Genomic DNA, 23,107 nt, shown 5'->3' with positions numbered 1-23,107 from the left:
CAACCATCAGATACCAATATAGATTGTGCTGTTTTTTCCAAGATTTTGTTTATCCCTTAATAAGCACTATCAGCACCAATCTAGGTTCTTCTGCAGAGTTTCTAGTTTATTTGGATGTTATGGGTTCCATGTTGCACCTCAGCTATTATCTAAAGTGTGTGCACATTAGTTCTTTGGTTAATTACTTTGAAATAGAAAGCAGCAAACACAGTATTCTCTTGATGTTACTGTTTGTGCTTTTCTCCCTTCATTCCAGCATGTTACAGCTAAAATATAACCTATACATATGATTAACCTTCTTATAGAAAATTTAAAGACCTTTCCATAACACTAAAAATTTGTAGCATGCCAGACTTTGGGTTGTTATTGATTTCTGTAAATATACCAGTTTACAAAGATTAGTCTTTCTGAAAGCTTTCACCTCACTCTCTAAAATGAGCAGAGGGGAAAGAAAAAAAAAAAAAAAAAGGGGAGGGCAGGGGGGAGTGGAATCCAAACAAAACAGCTTCCTTAAATACAGCTACTTCTGTAAAGCTACCGGTGATGTAGAGCCCTTTCACTAAGGGGAAAAACAGCACATCATTTTAACAGACACTCACACTTCACTCTTATTCTTAACCATTTTTTCTAGTAAGAGGACTGGAAAATTAATTTAATTATTTCTTACCAGGTTATTTTCTTCCAGTAATGGATGACAACCATCACTTTTCAACTGATCATTTTAACTTTAGTAAATTATAGTGAAGAAAAAAAAGGGGTAAAAATTACTCTTCCCCTCCCTCATAATCACTTTTCAGATTTCTCAAGTCTCCTTGAGCAAGTCAAGAGGGGAATGTAATGCCTTGCTATAATTTAAGAAACATCACAAAATTATTCATCATCAGTTAAGCTATAAGGAGAACATTTTTGTCATCAATTCAGCTAAGAAGCCCTTCCTTCACTGATTACGACAATGATAACAAAAAAAAAAAACCAAACCCCACAAAATCAACCTTTCCTTAGGAAGACATTTCAAATATCTTCATTGCACCAAATTCCACCTTTCTCTGTTAATGCTTAACATCTTTAAAAAAAAAAATATCTTAAAAAGTCTTAAAAAAATACGTTAAAAAATATTGCTAATAGTAGGATTTTTTTTTTCCTAAAGGCAAGTGAGCTAAACTGATCAAGAAACTTCTATGTGACAGCAAAATCTACACCACTGAGATTTACAGCAAGGAATAAAGTTACAAAATTTAGATTTTGTGGATCTTGGTGCATTTTTTCTGCTACAATCTCAACTACCACCATTCCTCCAAAGAAAAGGAAACCTTAGCATTTCTAGCAGTGCAAATACTTCAGAATTACAACATTAATGACAAGCAAGGCTTAGGGGTTGATTTATCACAATTAATAGACTAACCAGACCATGCTCATTTTGTTCAAAGTCGGTTACAAGTGAGATCCCTTTCTAGCAACTCTTGCCCCCACACCCTTTAAGTTTCTATACTCAATTAATAGTTTTACGAAATACCTTGTTACACTACAAGGCAAGGACTAGGCTTATTCAGCCATGCTGGATGCTTATAACGTCAAGCAAATTTTCCAAAACTGAACTTTAAAACTATTAAAATTGAGATCATATAGGAGATGATCTATTCCAAGGCATAAGAGGCACATGAAGACTCATATAAACATGTAACCTGAAAACAGTAAGTGTTGCTGTGGAATCAATTCTTCTCTTGCTCTCATTATTGTAAAAAATGACAAACATTTTATCACCCTATAAATGGCACTGGTTTAGTTGTATTTTTAGCATAGAGACTACCATTAAAAATTAAAAGTTGTTTATGAGGAAAGGCTCTAAGATCAAGCCCATTAAAAACTGCTAGAAATGTCTGTAACAGGTTACTCCATTACCAGATTCTTTGGAACTAACTGCTTAATTAACAGAATAATTTAATTAATTCTTAAGAACTAATGGTTTCTTAACATGAATGTTGGTTTTATCTTTAGTTAATTGTTTTCTGTCACAAAATGTTTGAGGCTTCAATCAAATGGTAATATTTTAAACAGCTAACACTCTACAGCAAAAAAGGATAGCATGAGCTGCGCCTTCAAGGAAGAACGCTCCTGTTCTATTATCATCAGTGTCTAGACTGATGAAAAAGCAGTACACGTTAGCAAAGGTGAGAAGCAAGACACTGAAGACACTTATTTTAGGCGTTGCCTACCTGCAACACTGTCACATGGTGATGGTGAAATAGGGCAGCAGACAGCTCCACAGGCATCATTTTAATAGTGTTTGGTACTACAAGAATAGAGGCTCCGCTTGTCAGAGCGACAAACAATTCAACCACAGATGGGTCAAATGTTAGAGGAGAAGCCAGGAACAGCATATCATCCTGTGTGATCTCAAATATGGATCTAAAATAAGAAAGCTAGGAATTACAAATCCGATGCATGTTGTTAAAAAACATTTCCAAACTAGAAGAGTAGCATGAAAGAAACGCGCTTTAGCAAAGCTAAGGTCTTAAGGGCTGCTCTGAATATATAGGTATATGCAGAGCAGACAATTTGAGCAAGAGCTCCTGCATCAAGACTGTAACTATTGTAAAGGACCTCATTAGCTTAATCAAAGATATCCACCACATTACACACCAATGCAGTACGTTGAAGGGCATATTTCAACTAATTGATGCTCATTAAAAAAAAGAAAAAAGAAAAAAATATGCTATTTTCCAAATAGATTTTTTTAGAAGGTATTAAATGAAGCAGAAAGAAACCTAGGCAGCCTAAAAAGGAATTAGGACTTAAAAACTACAGAAAACAGTAAATACAACTGTGAACAAATAATTAATTTTTTTTATCTACCTCTTTTAAGTTGCAAGCCAGAATACAATAGTTACAGCAACAGCATATTATTTGAAGTACACCTGTTGAAAATTCAGGTAAAGCACCATTTAAACATTAAAAATACCAGTTAGAGAAAAAAAGTTTTATATGCTACTATTTAGAAACAAAAGAAACAAACACAAATAAATCTGATACGGCAGGGAAAGAAGAAGAAGTGAAGCAGTGTTAGCAAAAACCCCATCTACACTTCTCTGAAGTATTAAAAAAAGAGTCCCTAAGCGTCAAATCTGTAAAAGCATTTAAAAGGAAAACCGGAAAACACACTTACTTAAGATGCTGAATATTTGGCACTATACATTTATGAGGCACTCTGACTATTTTCGGGATCCCTGTAGTTCCTGATGTATGCAAGACGTACGCTAAAGAGTATTTCTGGCCAATGTCCATGTACCCTCCTTCTGATGTTTTTACTTCGGTTTGATCTGGGCAAACAGTAGATCCTGGCTGCGAGTTACCCATAGCTTTGAAAGGTTCATATTTACTTTTCACATTGTCTACTTGTGAATTTAAATCAGCGTTGCTCGAGCTCATTTGGAAGAGAGTTAAACCAATATGTTCTATTGTGGAAGAATTGTGGTAAAAAAAACCAACATGGGACATCCGGAATTTCTGTAAGAGAAAATAAACAACTTAGCAGAACTCAGGACGCACTCTTACTGTTCTAATATATGCAATGAAATATGAAACAGCATTTCATACAAATAAGCTGTGATTTTTCATGCCTCTGCTTTTGGAGGACACGTCAGTTTTAAGCTCATGGATTTTTATGTATTAAATATGAGTGAACACAGACTTTATAAATGCGAAATAAACAATTCTCTGAGCAAATAAGGAAAAGAAAGGGAAAATATACAAAAGAATTCTGCAGAAGACAAAGAACTCTGAATTATAACTAGATGGTCCGATCTTGTCTATTCCCTTTGCAATGAGTGAGGGTATACGATTTGGGAGGAGTTGGACAAAAGAAAAGCAAAGAATTAAATGCAGGAGGTTTTTTTTTCAACTATTGCAAAGATTTCCAACTTTCAACCTTTACATATGGAGAAACAAGTCTGGAAAAGTCTTCCAATGCCAGTGCCCAACAAGCTTGCCCAGACAACACTCTAATAGGAAAGTAGGCAATTTTTTTGAAGAGGAGAAGCACTTTGTACTTCTAATTTTAAAGATGTTCTTTTCTGAATGAGAAAGACCTCTTGACATGAAGAAACAAAACAAGCCCATCCAAGCTTATTAAAACAGAATACAATCTGAATAGCTACACATTTCTAAATTGCCCTTTAATGCTTCCTGTAGAAGCCTGAACACTTACATTTATTTTGTCATTCTCAACGAGAATATACTGAAGATTGCTTTTCTTCATGAAGTAAGAGGATAACATTGGTGGTGCATCTGGATCAATAGGAGAATAGGCAGCTGGAACTTGAAGGATTCTAACAAGACACAAATGTTTTAAACTTATTTTAAAAGAATTAAGAAAACCCTCTTATATTTCTCAAACGTTTCTTTTATACTTTTATAGTTCCCAGCACTAGAAAACATAGTCATAACATGACTTAAAGATTTTGTTGGAAATAAAGTAGGAAGAATAATCAGTGTTGCCTTTTGGTATCTTACAGCAAGGAAAAAGATTAAAGCTAGATGAAAACATTCAACATTATTTCTGGCCAAGCAGGTTGGTGATGACAAAGGTATCACTGACGTCAACAGCACCACATTTTAAAACCTTCTGCTATTGACTAGGAGCAGAAATATAAGCTTTTCATTTATACATATGCAACATATATAAACATATTTAAAAAAAAACACAAAAAAGTCTGCACACCGAAAACACTTTCTCTTCTCACTAGTCTAAAGAATCCAGCATAAGAAAATCTGAGCACCTACTGGAATTTCTTCCTTAATAAAGAAGCAGAGGAACACCAAGTATCATTCTGTTGTCATTCGCTGCCCTTTACGTTGTAGTGCTTCCTCAACAGTTGCTCACTACAATCCCTCCCTCTAGTGGCTGCATTTGATAAAGACAAGCACTTGAATTAACGCCACAAAAAGCCAAATATGAGTAAGTGGCGACTAAAATATGAGTGGTACCCATAAATCTTCACATTTCTTCCAGGGCTGGGTTCCCACGTACAATTAGTTATACTTCCTCTTTGTGCCAAGTGATTTATCACTGCAGTAATGACAAGATCCAGAAAAAAGACTTAGAAACCACAGCATTCTGCGTGCTCTCAATAGCCACTGGTACCGGTAAGCAACTAAGCCTGCCTTGCATCATACATGACAGTTAACTACTCAGCAACAATAGCTGTAAGAATCAAAACGCCCCAGCAGTTCCCAGTCACACAGCAAAAGAAACCTGTGCTGCTGCTCAGCTGATTGGGATATAGGATAAATCAGGTTGCAAGGGACCTCAGGATGCCTAGTCCAACCACCTGCTCAAGCAGGGCCAGCTGTGACACCAGACCAGGTTGTTCAGAACTTGATCCAGTCAGGTCTTGAAAACCTCCAGGGATGGTGCCGGCACAACATCTCTGGGCACCTGCTCCACTGCTGGACTGGGGGAAAAGTGTTTCCCGAACACCGAGAAAGTTCCTCACTACTTCTAGGAGGTTTATGATTACAGCACTCGCTCTCTCACTTCACTGAAATCTTTACACTCAACTATGATACATCTTCTTGCGCTACTGTGTATTTTACGTGCAGTGTGACAATAGGAAAATAATGACACACATCATCCCCCTAGAAAGCACAACTGCTGGTGTATACATCAGCTGAAGAAAATATCCTTGTGATGCGATTCCCTACTACATCATAAATGCAATGGATATAAAAGTTACATATATAAAGGATATAAACATTAGAATTCATCAGCAGAAGTAGGATTTTAAAAATTGCTGAATTAACATGAGTGTTGAGATCACAAACATTTCAATTTCCTAGCCATTAAGTAATCAATGTGACTTTAGCGCTGCATTGCTCACTACTTTTTTCTACAATATTTTTAATGGAACTTTAAATGTATACTCATTTAGCTTAAAGCATGAAATTTGTTTTCAATGCATCTTTTTTTTGCTAGCGAGACAAGAATACATTAAAAACCCTGCATCCTTCTTTTGTACATATACATTTATTCTCTTAGATTACCTCCATTTCTCAACAAGCACAACAAAGACGGTAGTCATTGATTTTTATATTTCTATAAATATGCTTAATCACTTAAAAAAAAAGATAGTTACATGTACTTTAGATCAATGAACTTAAGATTCAAAAAAACTTTAGCAGTGGCTTTTCAAAAGATTGTAATACTGCCATCTTTTTTCTTAAAGAATGCAAGACTCCAGTGCCTCTTGACTGTACTACTATTGTATTACTGCATTTTTGTTGTTAGTAAAAATATAAACAAACTGAAAATTTGCTTTAGTAGAGATGACCCTTAAAAAAACCAACACAGATTGCAAGCATTCAAACCATTACCCTAAGATCCAAGACGGTAAGTTTATTCCTGGATAGCAATAAAGGCCTATTTCACATTTTCCTTGCGGATCACAGTGCTTTTGAAGGAACGCTGTTAATTCCACGGCAAGCTTAACCACCGTCGCGTACGTGTAGAATGTTGGAGGTTTGTCATTGCATTCATCAAACCAAACCGCTTTTCTATCAGAGTACAGGCTAGCTGCACGATTCACCAGTTCCTGAAGAGTCATCTCAGCCGCATCTCTTCAATCCCCCTGAAAGATTAACAAACCAGACTGCATTGTCACCTCCTAACTTTTAATACTGTGGTCAAATTATATAAGCACACAGAACGCTACCAAGAAGGAAAAAAGATCCTTGGCAGAAAACACGCAGTTTCACCACACCTTATACTGCACAAGCATGAAGCTTAATACTTTTATCATTTCCCATGGGTCTTATCCTAAGGCCCAGGATACAGTAATCCACCAAGATTTCATTGCACAGAGGTAGTTTGTCCCTCACCGTTACACCTTTATTTTTAAAGCTAGGCACAACTGAATTAATAACTTCACCCAACTTAATTCGTAATCTTTTCTTTAATGGAACTGTGAAATACGAATCTTGCTTTTGCAAGCAGAAAGCCCAACGCGTCGATGGCCAAGGCCTTTAGGGTGCTGCTGCACGCCTCTACCCCGCGGGCCCTCCCCACCACCGTACCGGGTACCACCGTACCAGGTGGCCGAGCCGCGGACCCGAAGGCTCCGGGCTAAGGCCCCCCCTCTCCGCTCCGCCCCGCCAGGGCTCCGCAGCGGTCCCGAGCGAGGACAGGCGGCTCCTCCACACCCCGGCCACGCTCAAAGCCCCACGTTTCCACAGACGGCCGGGCCGCTCCTGGGGCGGGTGGCTGCTCCACGGGCACCGCGGGACCGCTCCGGGACAGACCGACCGCCGACCGCCGCCGCTGGCCCCAAGGGGTTCGAGGCAACAACCGCACCGCGCCGCACCCATGCCCACCTGAGGCAGCGCCGAGCAGCACCCGCCAGCGCCCTCCTGCCCTCCGTCACCGCATAGCAACGGAGGGTCGACGCTCCTGATTGGCGGGACAGCGTCAGTCCTGCCCCACTAGGCAGTAACACGATGCTCTCATTGGCCGGCGGCCGTCGCGGCCTTTGGGCATCCACAAGCTGCTCCCGGTCCGCCGGCGGCCTGCGTGGGGCGGCGCCATTATTTCCCTGAGGGTGAGAGGAACAGGCAGTGCGCCAGAGCCCTCCCAGCCCTCCCCAGCTACCCGGCAGCTCTGCTTCAGGCATGAGAAGGAGGCAAAAAGAAACGCAGGGGGCCGGGGTGAAGGGCAAGGTCACACTCACAGTTCACTCGTCTGTTCCCGTGTCCCGTCCCCCCGTCCCCCCAGGAGGTGGTACGGGCCTTTCCGGCCGGTGCTCTAGCCGTTGGGCCGGGGCAAGGACGCCATTTCCGGGGAGGACGGGTGGCGGCGGGCGATAGTGCTTCGCTCCTCGGCCGAGCTGCGGCGGCGGGGAGCGGGGCCCGGGGCAGCCCCGGCCGGGGTCCCGGCGTGGGGAAGCTTCCCCCGGGGCTGGGCTGTGGGGGCGCGAGCGGGGAGCCGGCGGGGGGGGGCAGCGGTAAGGCAGCGCGGGCTGCGTGAGGGAGAGAGGGTGATGTGATGTCGGGCGCGACGTGATTTGCTGCAGCTTCGAGGGGCTTTCGGGGTGACTTCATGATAGAGAAAGCTTCGATGCGTACTGGCGGCGAGCGGAATGAAGGGAGAGAGAACGAGAAGACCAGTTCATAACCATATTTAATGTTACGCATGGGAGAAGTGAGACAGCAGCTTTTCTACCGTTTTGTCACATTTTTTAAATGATAATTTGGCGCAATTGCACATTGGTGATACAGCAGAAACGGTTTCACAGTAAAACATTAAAATAATACAAATAGCGATACCTAAAACCAGAGGAGTTTTCTCCCTCAATGTACTCGTTGTGTGTGTGTGTGTCCACTGTACGGATTAAAAAAGGCCTGGTAACCTGAAGCAGCAATCCAGCTGTCAGAGAGTAAAATGACACTTGAAAGGTAGCTCCCCTTTAACTTAAGGTTTTGAAAAACACATACTAAAGATGAGGCATGTAGTGTATCTAAAAATTAAGAGTGCTTACAGTATCAGACCTTGTAATTTCACATGCATAACGGAAAGGAAAAAAGGCATTAGGTCTCACTTTATTGAAATGAGAATTAATGCCACTTAATGCTCAAATCACATTTAAGCGATTATTAGCCAGACTTCAAAAACACCAGTTTTGTTGAAAACATGTTATTGCACAAGCTTCATTTACAGTCTGTTCCATAGACAATTTCAGGTAAATCAATAGACTTCTGCTTGCAACATTGTTATAAAACTGTGCACCAAAGTTTTTATCTCAAGTAGAAAGGGCTCCCCACAATATCTATAAACTAAGAGCTCGACTTATCCCTTCTTTTAAAAATGATTGCTCTTTTGAGGGCAGGAAAGAAGAAAGGTGGAAAACATTAATGACAGTTTTTGTGTTTTCTCACACTACTCCCTGGTTAATCTGGAAGAGGGGGCTGTCAGAGTGACTCCATCCTGTTCTTTTTTTGCTCAATTTACTGTCCAGATGAATTGTTACAGTTCTGTTAAAAAAACCAAACTTGCTAATTAGACAGAAGAGATCCACATACACCTTCCAATATGCAGATCTGGGCTTTGGTGAAGAACACACAGTAAGAGCCCGATGCTCATGAAAATCTAAATTCTCCCATAGGCTTGACTGCAAGTAGGTTCTGATTCCATTACACAAGGCACAGTCTTGACTTCATTATATCTATTTACATGCTTTCTTGAATTGGGACTTTTATGTTGTGATTGTCTATTGGGCACAATTGCTACAAATCCCGTGTAAGAAAGCTCCCTTTTGAATTTAATCACCAGTGCTGTAATTCTCAACTATATGGAAGATGATGGGGAAGGAAGAAGCTCTTAAACTTTACTTTTTTTTTTTTTTTTAACAGTGTCACAAACAATTATAAGGCCAAAATACACAATATTAAATAGAAAATCTAAAATTAAGCTCCTGGTATTCAGTGAAAAAAACTGAGGTATACAAAATATTTTTACAATTGTGCGTAAATTTGCAATAGTTTTCAAAAGGTGCTTTTGCATTTTCAGCTAGTGGTTCATTGTCCAAGTGATCTTCATGTATACAAGTAACCATGTAATTGTGACCAATTAAAAAATACAATGCATTCAATAGGTAGTGGTTCTTCAGAACTTTTTTTTTAAAAACATTACATTTATTGTAACAGCAGTAATGTAGTAAAATAAGACTATACCCAAAACAACTCATAATCTCCAGTTGATATATCGTTTTTACTGTTAAAAATGAAAAGTGACTTTATTTTTCAGTTTACTTTGGATGTTGACATATGAAGAGCACACTGAGCATTAGCTCAGACTTCAGAAATTGTCAGGACTTATCCTGGAGAAAACAAGATGTAAAACAGAAAAAAAATGGCAGCGCCAAGTATTTTTCTCCTTCCATATCCTATTTGGAACTGATAAAAGCACACGAAGATAATGTAATTACATGGGACTTCAAAAAAAGAATTTTAAAGTTATAAAACTAGAGAGCTTTTGGCTGAGCATTTCCCTGAGTCTTCATTTTTTAAAATCATATGCTAGACATTATGTTCATAGAATCTGTTACAAAGGCCTTGATTAATAAAGGCTGTTTAGCTATATATGAAAAAGTTAGGTACTTCTAGTCTTAAAAGCCTAAGCAAGAACTGCCGAGGAAGCAATTTGATTCTTCAGAATCTGGTATTTTTCCTAAGGAGAAAAGCAAACTTCACATACTTTTGCATTAAGACTTTGATAATTTGAAATTACACCACACAATTCATGACTTGTGAGATATCTTTTGGGGCGAGATGGAAACAAAAAACTCTGGGGCTGCTACATAATTAAAAAACCTTTGGTTTTTATAATATTTTATGAGAAAATAGAAGGCACAACTGTGCATCAAAACTATACGATTTTGTATTTTAATCTGCTTACATTGTTTTCATCAGCACATCAGACTTTCTGTAAGTCTTTACTGTAAAGATGTGTTTTAGTAACCGTAATTAGTTGGCTGTAATAAGCTTCCTGTATTACCTAAATGTAAGAAGACTATTAGCAAGGCAGCATCTTTTAAAAAGGTACATTCAACAACAGATGAACTGATGTCCATCCACTAAAAATTCACCATTCTAGCTCTACGGGATACTCTCCAGTGAGACACGCTGTGCAGTGACCAATCTTTCCAACACGTGATTTCTGGGTTTTAAGGCTGTTCTCATTCTCTTGTCTTGCTTTTATGCTTTCTTGCACGGACGATACCAGCCCTTCCACAGAAAGATAGACAACACTGTCTGCTCCTAGAGGAAATACAGAATTCATCAGTTAAAGCTGCAGTATTGTACCAAATGCAATGCTCTTCAGAAATGCAGTCGCATTATTGTAAGGATTATGATGCCAGGTGGATCACCTTACCTAAAGAGAATGGATATAAGAAATTATCAGACCATAATAAGCCTTGCCCTTCTCAAATTCTTTGTGCAGGGAGCAGACTCACTGAAATCTAGACAGAAGGTTCTGAGTTGGGAACCAATATGTCACACAGACTGCAAAAATAGAAGCAAAGTCCAGAGTGTGTATTAAGACTCCCTATAGTTTCCCAGAGTTACCCTGTAGTTTGTGTCTGGAAGCAGATGTGTGTGTGGCTGGTGCTTCCCAAACTGAGCACTTAGGACTACAAACCCTTACTGGGACTTGAAGGAGGGGAAGACCATCATGTTAAAAAACTTCAGTATGCAGTTTATGCAAATGTTCTAGCAGTAGGAGTTTGATAGCCTTTTCACATCATTAGTTTTCTATCATTTGCACTCATCATTTTCTGAGTAATACTTAAAAATGAGATCCTACAAACTTGAAATATTTCAACATGACTTCACAATAATTTTGGGGAAAAGAATTCATTGCAATATTAGACAGTGAGAGTAAGTATTTAAACACAGGAAATCCAAGTTTACAGTTTCCTAACTGTAACCACAGCTATGTTCTTAAACCATTTTTAATAATATTTTGCAGCACATTAGGCCATATATGTAGATCTCCTCACTCACAAGCCTTCACATGACTCTGTTGCTGATAACCCTGATGAAAAGCACGTTATTTACCACATCACAAGCAACATAAGCTGTTGGTTCTTTTGTTCTGCTGCAAACATGACTCATTCTAGAGATCTGAGGATGTATTTAACATTCTTTGATTAGTTTCAAATGTCATGTCTTTCAAAGTGAAATATAGAATGCAGTTAAAATTATTTACATAAATTTAAATTTGTGGAAAAATCAGTGGGTGTTTACAAATTCCGAACATATTTTTATGAATATCTCATGAAAGTGAAACTACATTAGCTTTTCATTACAGGACAAATTTTCACCGCATATTTTCTTCCTGGTATTTTGCCTAAAGTTGTTCGTTGTTGTAAAGACTTTCTGTATTTGGTTTGCGTGGCAAGGTTTTGGTAGCGGGGGGTCTACAGGGGTGGCTTCTGTGAGAAGCTGCTGGAAGCTTCCCCCATGTCAGACAGAGCCAATGCCAGCCGGCTCCAAGACAGACCCGCCGCTAGCCAAGGCCGAGCCAATCAGCAATAGTGGTAACGCCTCTGTGATAACATTTTTTTAAGAAGGAAAAAGTTGGGACAGACGGAAAAACGGCAGCCAGAGAGAGGAGTGAGAACATGTAAGAGAAACAACCCTGCGGACACCAAGGTCAGTGAAGAAGGAGGGGGAGGAGATGCTCCAGGCGCCGGAGCAGAGATTCCCCTGCAGCCCGTGGGGAAGACCATGGTGAGGCAGGCTGTCCCCCTGCAGCCCATGGAGGTCCACGGTGGAGCAGATCTCCACCTGCAGCCCGGGGAGGACCCCACGCCGGAGCAGGTGGGTTCCTGAAGGAGGCTGTGACCCCATGGGAACCCCGCGCTGGAGCAGGCTCCTGGCGGGACACGTGGCCCCATCGAGAGAGGAGCCCATGCTGCAGCAGGTTTTCTGGCAGGACTTGTGACCCCACGGGGGACCCACGCTGGAGCAGTCTGTGCCTGAAAGACTGCAGCCCATGGAAGGGACCCGCACAAGAGCAGTTCGTGAAGAACTGCAGCCCGTGGGAAGGACCCACGTTGGAGAAGTTCGTGGAGGACTGTCTCCCGTGGGAGGGACCCCACGCTGGAGCAGGGGAAGAGCATGATGAGTCCTGCCCCTGAGGAGGAAGGAGCGGCAGAGACAATGTGTGATGAACTGACGGCAACCCCCATTCCCCATCCCCCTGCGCTACTGCAGGGGGTATGTAGAGAATATGGCAGTGAAGTTGTGCCCAGGAAGGAGGGAGGGGTGGAGGGAAGGTGTTCTGAGATTTGGTTTTATTTCTCATTACCCTACTCTGGTTGACTGGCAATAAATTAAGTTAATTTTCCCCAAGTTGAGTCTGTTTTGCCCATGATGGTAATTGGTTGAGTGATCTCTCCCTGTCCTTATTGACCCACAAGCCCTTTTGTTATTTCTCTCCCCTGTCCAGCTGGGGGGGGGCGGGAGGTGATAGAACAGCTTTAGTGGGCACCTGGCATCCAGCCAGGGTCAACCCACCGCACTTTCCCAGAAGGAGCTCTAATTATTGGAAAGTTGTGTTGTCACACCTTATTTGTAACTTATGATTATGCAATTATTCTAATGCCTTCTATTGTTTGGAGAAATATAATTCACTAACTGTGTTAAAAAAAAGTATGTAACTAAATTGGCTTGATCCGTAGGGTACTCACAATGCAGAGATTTAGTGTATCAACCTTATGATTTTTTAGTCAGTTTTGCCACTGTTGCCTTAATGTGTTGTCCTTTATTTTGATGTAGACAATAAAACGTCTACAGGTAAAATCTCTCTCTCAAAAAAAAAAAAAAAAGAAAAAAAAGAAAAAGTAGCATTTACCTATATAGTTTGCAAGGTCATGAAATTCAGGTCTGTTGGCAATGAGTTCTTCTTTAGTTGGAATGTTTATTCCCATGTAACAAGGAAATCTTATGGGAGGTGAAGCCACACGGATGTGCACCTGAATAAAAATACAGTTTCAAAACAGACAACTATAAGGTAAAGGTCAGCAGATCATAACACAATAGCAAAGTTCTAGTTCTGTAAAATAATTATGAAGAGCAGAACACAGCACTACACAGAAGTCACGAAAGGGTTAAAAGTAAGTTAAAGTTTTTTTCAGATGCCAACACATCAGGAGAAAGACAGTTTTAGAATTTATTTTTACAGTATTTCCTAATGTTATTAAAAAGAATTTATTTTATTATTTATTATTAATAATATTAATCCATCCTGATTTTGCTTTTCTTCTGTGGTGTTCAATCCTTGATGCACGTTTCAGTTACAAAGTCAAATATTCTACAGAACACTTTTTTCTCCAGTGACAGACTTGCACATTCTGTTTCAATTGAAAAATCTTAATTAAAAATTTTGTGCTCTGGTGACTTAAGGCACATGCCTGTTTACTGCAGTATGTGGATGTACTTAATGCAGTAACACAAGTCACCCATAGGTCAGGAATACTACACCGAAATACTTGATTTTCTGATCTTACCTAATCTGTTTTCCATTCTCTACCTGCCAGATAGTGCTTTATAAATGGAGACCTGTTCCTCCCCCCTTAACGTCCCCAAAATCACAGTCATACAAAAGAAACTTTTCAACCTATCTTCACGATAAACATGCACTAGCCATTGTGTTTTTGCACATTTGCTCTTTTAAATAAGGAAAAAAAGTGTAGTACAAATGAAGACAAACCCTGTGCTTTACCCTCCCATCAATCTTCTATTTACATCTGTATTGTACTGACTGAAAATTAACTTACCTCTTTGGCTCCTGATTCTCTCAGTAGTTTTATTATGGGTGAAATGGTATTGCCCCTCACAATTGAATCATCAATGATAACAACTCGCTTGCCTTTAAAATTATCAGACAGAACACCGAACTTCTTTGCAACACCAAGTTGCCGTAACCTCATATTTGGCTGTATAAATGTTCTTCCTACGTATCGGTTTTTACAGAGTACTTCAACATATGGTAGTCCACACTGTAAACAGGAGACAGTTAAACAGAATTAGCATCTAAAGAACTGGTTTTTCTCAGTTACTGTTTTTTTAAAGCAACCTTGGGATTTAGTATGACTTCACAGTAACCAAAAAAACTTTGAAATACCTTAATATAGCGGAATAATGACAGAAAAAACAAGTGCTGATGACTCAACAGGAGTTCCCAGCGTACTCAAGATATAAAGCTTTATCAAAACAAAACTCTAATGGCCCATACCATTATACTCCACTAGAAAAAGAGATACGTGTAAATATGCTTGGGAGAAAAAAAAAAGGCAAGTTAACATATACCTTTTGAGCATAACCAAGAGCTGCTGGGGTTGCAGACTCTGGAACAGTGCTGACTAGGTCTGCTTCCACGGGTGCTTCAATAGCAAGCTGCTGCCCGCATCTTCTCCTGACTGAATACACCATCTGACCTAAGAACAGCAAGAAGTGTTTTTCCTGGTATACATAATACAGATTTCCTCTCAGTTTGCTGTACAAATTTCTGTGGCAAGTTGCAGGCATAGAAGTCAGTGAGAAAAGCTCTAGAACTAATAAACAGTCACTCACATAAGGTGATTTTTTATTTCCTTCCTAAATGTCATATTTTAACATTCACATTCATGTCACTACACAAAGAATTAAAATCCAGTTTGCCCTAATCGGGTAACTAAAGGTCCTCTGTATGTTACAAAATCTATTTACAGGAGGAAAGAAGTAGAAATTATGCCTGCCTGTTCATAATGTGCATATTCTATTTTTAGGGTGGTTTCTCCAGCAAAGTTTGTGGAATCCTTCAGTCAGTCTGCATCTGCCCGCTTATTAACTTTGAATCAGTTGGCAAAATTCACCCCAAATTTAGTAAGGGGATAAGGGGCCCCAGAAGCTTTTAAGGTCCTAAAAAATTTGCAACATGGGAGGGAACTGGAGGTATTGTGATGAGATGAGGCACAGCAAAGGATACAGCAGCAGTACTAAGGAAAGCAAGAAGTGAGGATATTGAAGGGTAAGAGGATCATGAAAAAAGGGATGTGGGGTAAAACTGGCTTTATAAAGCCAGGGAACTGTATAGGATCAACAGATGGCATGGCCATAGAAAACAAAGAAGAGCTTGTTTGTTATATATGAGAGTTCTGGCTAATATCTTGTCATTGAGGCAATTTTTGAGGGCTTCTACTGAAATAGCAATAAAAGCATTAGACTGACAACCCCATGTACTTAGATAATGCATAGGTTTACAAGTTATATTAAAGGCATCTTCCTGAAATAACCCTTTCTTGCAAAGAAAACACCGCAATGAAGTTGTTTTGCAGATCCTATTTCGTAAGTCTAATTTTTAGAAAGTTTTCCAAGAACCAGTAAAGTTCCTTTCTTAAGTCTCTCATGTTTAAGGGATATTTCCTCTACCTTAATTATGTTTGTGGCTCTTTTCATCCCATCCACAGGAGTATGCAGGCAGCCTGACTGAGGCCATATGCACAGCCAGGAACAGGAAGGTGATATTACATGCTCCTCCTGATGAGTTTTATCTCCTGAAGAACTGTGCCAACCTATTCTGTCCCAGCCCTGCTCTGCAAGCTCACATTCAGTGGTACCCTACTATGATCCCAGATCCTCTCCAGAGTCATTGTTCTCCAGGATAACGTCTCCCACTATTTAGGGAAGAGCTTTGTATGTTACGTCATCTTACCTTCAAAAATACTGTCTGGTCTTGCAAAATAAACATATTCAAAGATGCAGAATGCTGACGGATCTCCTTCAGGTCTTGGTACAACATCCAGTGTCTGGACATCATATCTGGATATTTTCACAATCTCTCCAGGAAGGACCTCACGATAGTACCTTGAAAGAGAAATACATAGCATTTAGAAATGTCCTGAACCTGGATGATAGTTTTGAAATACAAACAAGATTCAACTGACAGGAAAAAATGCTTTTGAACATCCTAACATGACAATTTGCTTCTATCTTAGGATTTGACCTGCAGTGTTTTAAGACCAACATACTAAGACAAGTGACCCTTACTAAAACAGTCTGAATTAATACCCAAAAGCAGTAAATTAAGATTTAGTACCAGAGAATCATGGTATTCTTTCTATATGTGAGATGTACAGTACTCAGTCTAGTACAGCCTTAATTGAGATTAAATGTATTTTAATAATTTAGTCCTGGATCAATACTAGAGGACTTTTCTATGAAAGCTAATAAACATTATAATGCAATATAAAAAACATAATCAAGAATAAAGATGGTAGCCAAAAAAATCCTGCCCTGCAAGCCAGTATCTAGAGAACTATCTGTCTAGTGGTGACAGGCAGCTACCCCTGAATGGCATAAAGCTGACTGGAAATGTACATTCCCATTCTCATACCTAAAGAAATATGGAATAGTATTAGGTTTATTATGTGACAATATTTAACCTTATTAAACATTTTTCTAGATCCTTTACTGAGTCCTCAGGTGGCTATTCTAACAATTTCAATCTAAATCTATCCAAAAATATTGAAATATTCTGGAGATATAAATCAGAGGTGAGCAAATCTGATTATTCACTGGTCAGATACTAGCATTAGCAGGCAGCAGCACTGGCTACAGAAGAAGTTTAGACAAAATTGCCTTTTTAAAACCCACAGGCTTCAGCTGATGGTTCTACATGGTAAGCTTCTCTTAACAGAGATTTTGAAGAAGTTTCAGAAAACAGTTATTCTTATGCATATGTATAATAAATTGTCTCAAGAAAGCCCCTGTTACCAACAGCTAATAGTTCCTACGGAGACAGGGCAGAAGTTACAGCAAAAGAACACAGAACACCACACCTACAACAAAACATTGCAGAATGGAATAAAAGACCTCTGAAGTACAGTCATGTTGCTTCCTGATTTTGCTTTACATTTCTTTTTATTCGGTAGTTGTGTTCTTAATGCAATTTTTCACAGTTTTTTATTTGAAGAGGATCCAACTTTACTTATTAGTCTAGTCCCCAAATGCACATTTTTATAATGTCTGATTAGGAAATTAAATATGCTTCCTCATAATCTTTCTTACTTTAAATATGTTCTAGTTCACAACTGCCTTCCACTCCAAACTTCTAAAGATCAATTTGCAGTCTCCTGAAGAGGCTCTTGCCCTTCTCTTTTTGTCCAGAGAAAGTATCACAACTTTCTTTTCAGACTACCTTAGCTAGAGAGGTAACATGAATGTCATCTCATATTTTGGCTCTGATGGGTGTTTGCACGCATGGAAATAGTTTCAGGTGCCCATAATTTTTTTCAAACAAGGATGCTGGCTTGTCAGAGCATATGCTACAGCTCAGGTTAGTCCAGCCTGTGAGCTACCAGGGTAACCTTTCTGTAGTTCAAGAATGATTTTTTTAATACAACGATTCTGCTGCAAACAAGGCTAAAATTAAAAAGTTATATGGATAACCAGGTTTAATGAAACAAGTAAGAGGCATTTACTTTACAACAGTAAAGTTGTCTTTACTGCTACTTTCTGAACATGTAATTCTTTTACATTAACCTGTTCAAGAAAATAAACTGGCAAAAAACAGGACTGGCAAAAAACCCCCCCTCCAAACAGCCCAACAAACTAATCCTTGGTGTCTTTCACGTCGTTATATGTTATGATATTTGGCAATTTGAGGTTTAATATTTAATCGCTGCCTGAGGAGAACTTTCAGATGAAGTGAGAATTGGGGCACTTACTCTGCACCGATAGACAAAAAGCTACAGGATTCAGAAGACACTACCCATCCTTCTGTTTCACTGTTATCTTTTCCTGAAATGAAAGATTTCAGTTAGAGTCCACAATTCATGTTACCATTACCCCCCCCCCCCCCAATTGCATTTCTACTGCAGTATCTGGCTTGCTATGGTTTAGGTTGCCAAGTGCACAATTAAAGACTGTTGTAATTTCTAACTATAAGGTATAGCATTCCAAAGTTTATGTAATATTATTTAAAAAAAAAAACCAAAACCAACAACAAACTTAAACATCATAAACATGTTCTAGGCAGAAGTGGAAGTAACAGTTCATGAAGACAGACAATTCAGATAACTACCTTTGTTATCTCAGCACTCTTTCAAACTTTTCCAATTCTAGTACAGTGACTTTAGATATACATAATTACTTTTGTTCACACAAGAAACTCCTTACTTTTCCTATGCTAAACATGTTGATAGATAGATCCTTTTGATTACAATGGATGCTGGATTGCACTCCAGTAAGGAGAGTTTTCAGAGACGGGCACAGGAAGGAGCGAATTGTGTAACATAAGGTAGGAAAGTTTGTATGCTTTAAAAAAATCTTGATAATTTTTCTTGTGGTTAAAATTACCAAGTCTTGTAAAGATACGGAAGCATTTACTACTTTGCCTTTGAATTATTTAATTTTTATATGAATGAACAGATTTTAATCTCACTTCAAGGAAAATGCAGGCTAAACAGCAACACAAAGAATTTTTCCCATAAATTGACTGTATAATGTTCCATTACTATACTATGTGTGACTGGGAGTGCTTGGAATTTAGGAATACATTGTAAGTAATCCAGCACTTTTTGGCCACCTTACTACTGGTGAAAGGAAGAAACCAGACTTGTTTCTGGACTGGATATAGTCCTGAACAACCAGCTCTAGGTGGCCCTGCTTGAGCAGGCAATTTGGACCAGATGACCTCCAAAGGTCCCTTCCAACCTCAACCCTTCTGTGATTCTGTTCATCCCTGCTTTCCTGTTTAGGTGATGAGATGTTAATTACCTTTTCACAAATATTCTATTACAGTTGGGCTGCCTAATTCTGACACTGTCATCAGGCGACTAGCATTCCCTTTTGCTGAGAACAGAAAAGATGTTTGCAGACTTCCTACAAATTATTTTTTCCTTACCAACATTTTTTTTTGTTTTGAATTTTCAAAACTGACTTTTGCATCACATATTCCTACTTACACCTCGATAAGTGTAGCTTTAATTACTTATATCAGTGATTTCAGGCACAAGCTATATATATGTATATGAATATATATATATATGGTTTACCTTTTCCATTCATGTCCCCTACTGGAATAAGGCGACCAATGCAGAGTGGGCGATTCCCATATGGATCACGTACTGCATAGATTATGTCTTTATGCATAATTAGCAATGAATATGAAGTTGGAGTTTCATTCATTAAATTTTTTATTCTGAAATGAGACATAGGTGAACATAATCGTGTGTCACACAAACAGCTGTGTGCATTTACAGCTGCATATCATGCTGAGATTAGATTGCTGTTCTTGATTCTGAAACCCATCCTCCTTACCTTGCTACCCAGTCGGCTGTATCGTCATTTTCTAGAGGAGGTGTGAAAGCCAGCAGCTGGGTGATCAGTTCACTGTCAGAACTGGTCGACAGTCCTACACCATGCCGCATAAGCTTTTAGGACACAAAACAAAAGTGTTACCAACATTAAAAAAAAAATCCCACATAACACTGCTTAGATTTTAATCTAACAACACCTTTGTGCAATGAACAAACGTTTTAAAACCTATCAGTCCTTCAGGTGATCAGATCATAAGAATGTCGAATTTCTTCCAACAAACTAACTACATAAAAAGAGCTGGTACAATCATCTATGCCTGGTACTACATTTCTCCCTTTGCATCTCATTCCTTTGCTCCACATGCAACCAAAATTAATATGACCAATATTCAGGGCATAAATTCACATCTGGGCATAAATTCATATCTGGGCCATTTAATCAGCTTTGTGCTTCTGCTTGCTTTGGGAAGACACGTAAAATATAGAAGGAAAAATATGAAATTACCTATAGTAGATACAGAAAGAGATATCAAGGCAGAATGGTGGTTTGGGCACAAAGCAAGAACAGAAAAAAAAGAGGTGTTAAGGGAAGCAGAGTGGGATTAAAAAATCCCACAACTTAAAAGTTTGTTAGACCCGGTCAGTCAAATTGTTCTGCCTTGGTGTATTTATGCTTGTAAGGGAACAGAGAATCTGCAGTGTATCTAGCCAACTATTACAACTCATTCAACACTGTATGCATTATAGCTCCTAATTTTTATCTTTAGAAATAATTTTACATCTCATGTAACTCTGATTCTCCACTCTCCATCTACATTTCCTCACCGCTGTTCTTTTCTCCCATCCATTCATACACTTGTGGCTCTGATTAAAGACGGGCTAGGTTCCTTTGGGCATGCCATACACTTGCCTTGCTTCAATGCAAGATTATATAGTCTTGCTTTTAGATGGAACATATCATAGAAGAGATTTCACAATGAAACATCTGCTGAAATTTAATTTGGTTCTTTAACACATACCCTTCTAGCCAAACACACTATAAAATCTGGCATTTGTTGGTTTATGTCCTGACAGTGCTCCTGATTAATTTTGCAAGCCAGAAATACAAATAAAGATAATATTTCAAACCAGACGTTTCATATTAGAATTACCTCACCTTATTATGCCTCTCCTAACTCTAAGCATATGATTTGCTCCTTCTATCAGCCACCACAAAGGAGCAGAGCTTCAAGCCAAGTTGTCTTTTGTTATGGTCTCACTTGATTAACAGGAATGTGACCATCTGTTGTGGAAGGTGGCAAAGCTGAGCTACATGAGCATGCGGACCACACCTGAATGAGAGGTGAAGAGCACACAGCAATAGTGGGAGAAGTTTATGAGGTTATAACAGCACAGGAATGTATACAAATTATAGAGGCTGTTAATGTGTTTTGGAGGGCTTTAAGGACTTTGTTTAGCTGCTTAAAAGTAGTTGTTCATGATAAAGCAGAACTTGTAGCTTGTATAACGCTTCTGCTTAACGTTGACCTCTTCTCTGATGGGAGGAGAAAGAAGGTTCGCAAAGGCCCAGAGCCAGTTTGAGCCAGGAAAAGGAGACAGTAACAACTAGCCTAAAAAGCAGGAAAGAGAAAGAACCTGCCTAGAGATGAGAAAAAGGCCCCAACGAGAGAGAAGACAACCCCAGACCCGAATATTACTGTTGGACAAGACTATGGTGTGAGGGGCAGGAACTTAGATTGTAAGGGTATAATTGCCCAGGGATTTTAGTGTTTGGGGTCCCTCTTCAGAGGCACCCAGCTCGAGCTGTCTAAATCTGTGCACCATAGGTTGAATAAATTATGCTTTTTATGTTGAAGGCCTTGATTAGGGATTCTGCTTCAGGGCACCTGGGGTCGAGCCTGCGGGAAGAAGCAGGGCCCAAGGGTGAGGGCAAGTGTGTGTGAGGAGTCAGAAGGGCACCCGCCTGCTGCGAAGGGACTCTGCTCCGAGCAGTTCAGGTCTCAGGTGGTGTGTGGGCGACTCCTTGATTGCTGCATGAATGCTCGGGCAGTGGCTTTCCATTTTAGAGGATTGGTGAATTATCCCCTGTGACAGTTACAAATGCCTCCCCTCCCCAGGATTTTTTTCCCCCAAAATGATCTATTTTGATTTGGGGGCTCTTTCGCTACCCCGAGCAGTTTGGTATTAAGGAAAAGTCATAGCAAACTTATTGCTCATTGCTGCCTCATACTCGGAAACAATGCCAGAGCCTCCCAAAGGAGATGCTAACCTTCCTCCTGAGTCGTACAGCATTTGTCAGCTCCCCATTGTGTGCCACAGCGATCTTCCCATGAAGAGTCTCTACGACAAAAGGCTGGCAGTTCTGCAGCTCAGAAATTCCCGAGGTGGAATACCTCGTGTGCCCAATACCGAGGTTTGAAACGTACAGCTTCTTCAGACTGTCTGCATTGAAGACGTGATTTATAAGACCCATTCCCTTTGGGAGAAAAAGAAAAAAAAGTTCTGTTTGGTTTTGTTTTCCTGGCAACCTCCTCATTTCTCCTTGTGTTTGTTTTTGGTACAGTATTAATACAAGCAACTTTAAAAGAGAAAGGCAAGTACCTGAAAGACATGGGAAAGAAAGAATCTGAATAGGTGTCCCAGTGATATATCAGATCCCATTACTCCTGTTTTTAAATAAAGCAATATACATTTCTGTGCTGAGGATTTTCATGGAACAATCTATTCCCTGACTAAAAATATACCTTCTGAAAAACACTACTGAACTGTTGTGTTGTTTAAAAACACCAGAAAAAAGACTGCCAGAAGACAGGCAAAGAAGAAAAACGTTGTGAGAAGGAAATTCTATGTAGAGAATACCTTTTACAAGTTAGCAGTATATTGGATTTACTTTTATACTGGGTCCATGTTAATATTTATTAGATTGCATTGTCATTCTTGCCAATGTCAGAAGCAAAGCTTTTTTTCAAGAGGTTTCATTGTTTACTTAAATCAAACTTTTCATATAGCCAGGTTGCCTTCTATCTAAAGCAGAAATGCATCATAACTCTTTAGTCAGCTCTCAGGAGCTTCTTTTGGCAACAAGTACTATGTGGAGACAACTGAGCAGCAAGAATAGTCTGAAAAAACTGCACAGAGAGTAGAAATTAAGACTGTATTCCAGGCCCTCCTACAAACTCCTGCTTCTGCTGCTGCCTGTGGAAAATATTTACAACCTTCGTTTCCCTATCACACGTGGTAATTGGGATATACAT

The 23,107-nt window shown here is 39.5% G+C and overlaps 2 protein-coding genes across 7 annotated transcripts in view; both read right to left on the bottom strand.

Annotated features, from left to right (window-relative positions):
* AASDH (aminoadipate-semialdehyde dehydrogenase) overlaps window positions 1–7,502 on the bottom strand; it is a 20,798-nt gene extending 13,296 nt beyond the window's left edge. The window contains exons 1-5 of one of the 6 annotated variants that reach the window (XM_052780004.1): window positions 7,366–7,502; window positions 6,370–6,623; window positions 4,205–4,325; window positions 3,164–3,504; window positions 2,214–2,406 (exon numbers count right to left, since the gene is read on the bottom strand). In XM_052780004.1, the coding sequence (XP_052635964.1) occupies window positions 2,214–2,406; window positions 3,164–3,504; window positions 4,205–4,325; window positions 6,370–6,599 (885 nt within the window). In that variant the 5' untranslated portion in view covers window positions 6,600–6,623; window positions 7,366–7,502. Of the gene's footprint in view, window positions 1–2,213; window positions 2,407–3,163; window positions 3,505–4,204; window positions 4,326–6,369; window positions 6,624–7,068; window positions 7,129–7,365 lie in introns of those variants that run through there. The other 5 variants (XM_052780001.1, XM_052780002.1, XM_052780003.1 and 2 more) reach the window with 5 other exon arrangements.
* Window positions 7,206–23,107, bottom strand: PPAT (phosphoribosyl pyrophosphate amidotransferase). The gene is made up of 11 exons (XM_052781014.1): window positions 23,027–23,107; window positions 22,123–22,329; window positions 19,855–19,967; window positions 19,590–19,735; window positions 18,261–18,333; window positions 16,247–16,398; window positions 14,863–14,990; window positions 14,331–14,552; window positions 13,406–13,526; window positions 10,646–10,803; window positions 7,206–7,583 (listed from the first exon to the last, which is right to left on the bottom strand). The coding sequence occupies exons 1-11, from the start codon at window positions 23,105–23,107 to the stop codon at window positions 7,206–7,208; spliced, it is 1,779 nt and encodes a 592-aa protein (XP_052636974.1).

The sequence above is a fragment of the Harpia harpyja genome, chromosome 2, assembly GCF_026419915.1.
Source record: "Harpia harpyja isolate bHarHar1 chromosome 2, bHarHar1 primary haplotype, whole genome shotgun sequence".
NCBI lineage: Eukaryota > Metazoa > Chordata > Aves > Accipitriformes > Accipitridae > Harpia > Harpia harpyja.
Note: the sequence above shows the minus strand (reverse complement) of the source record. Positions and strands in the feature narration are given on the sequence as shown.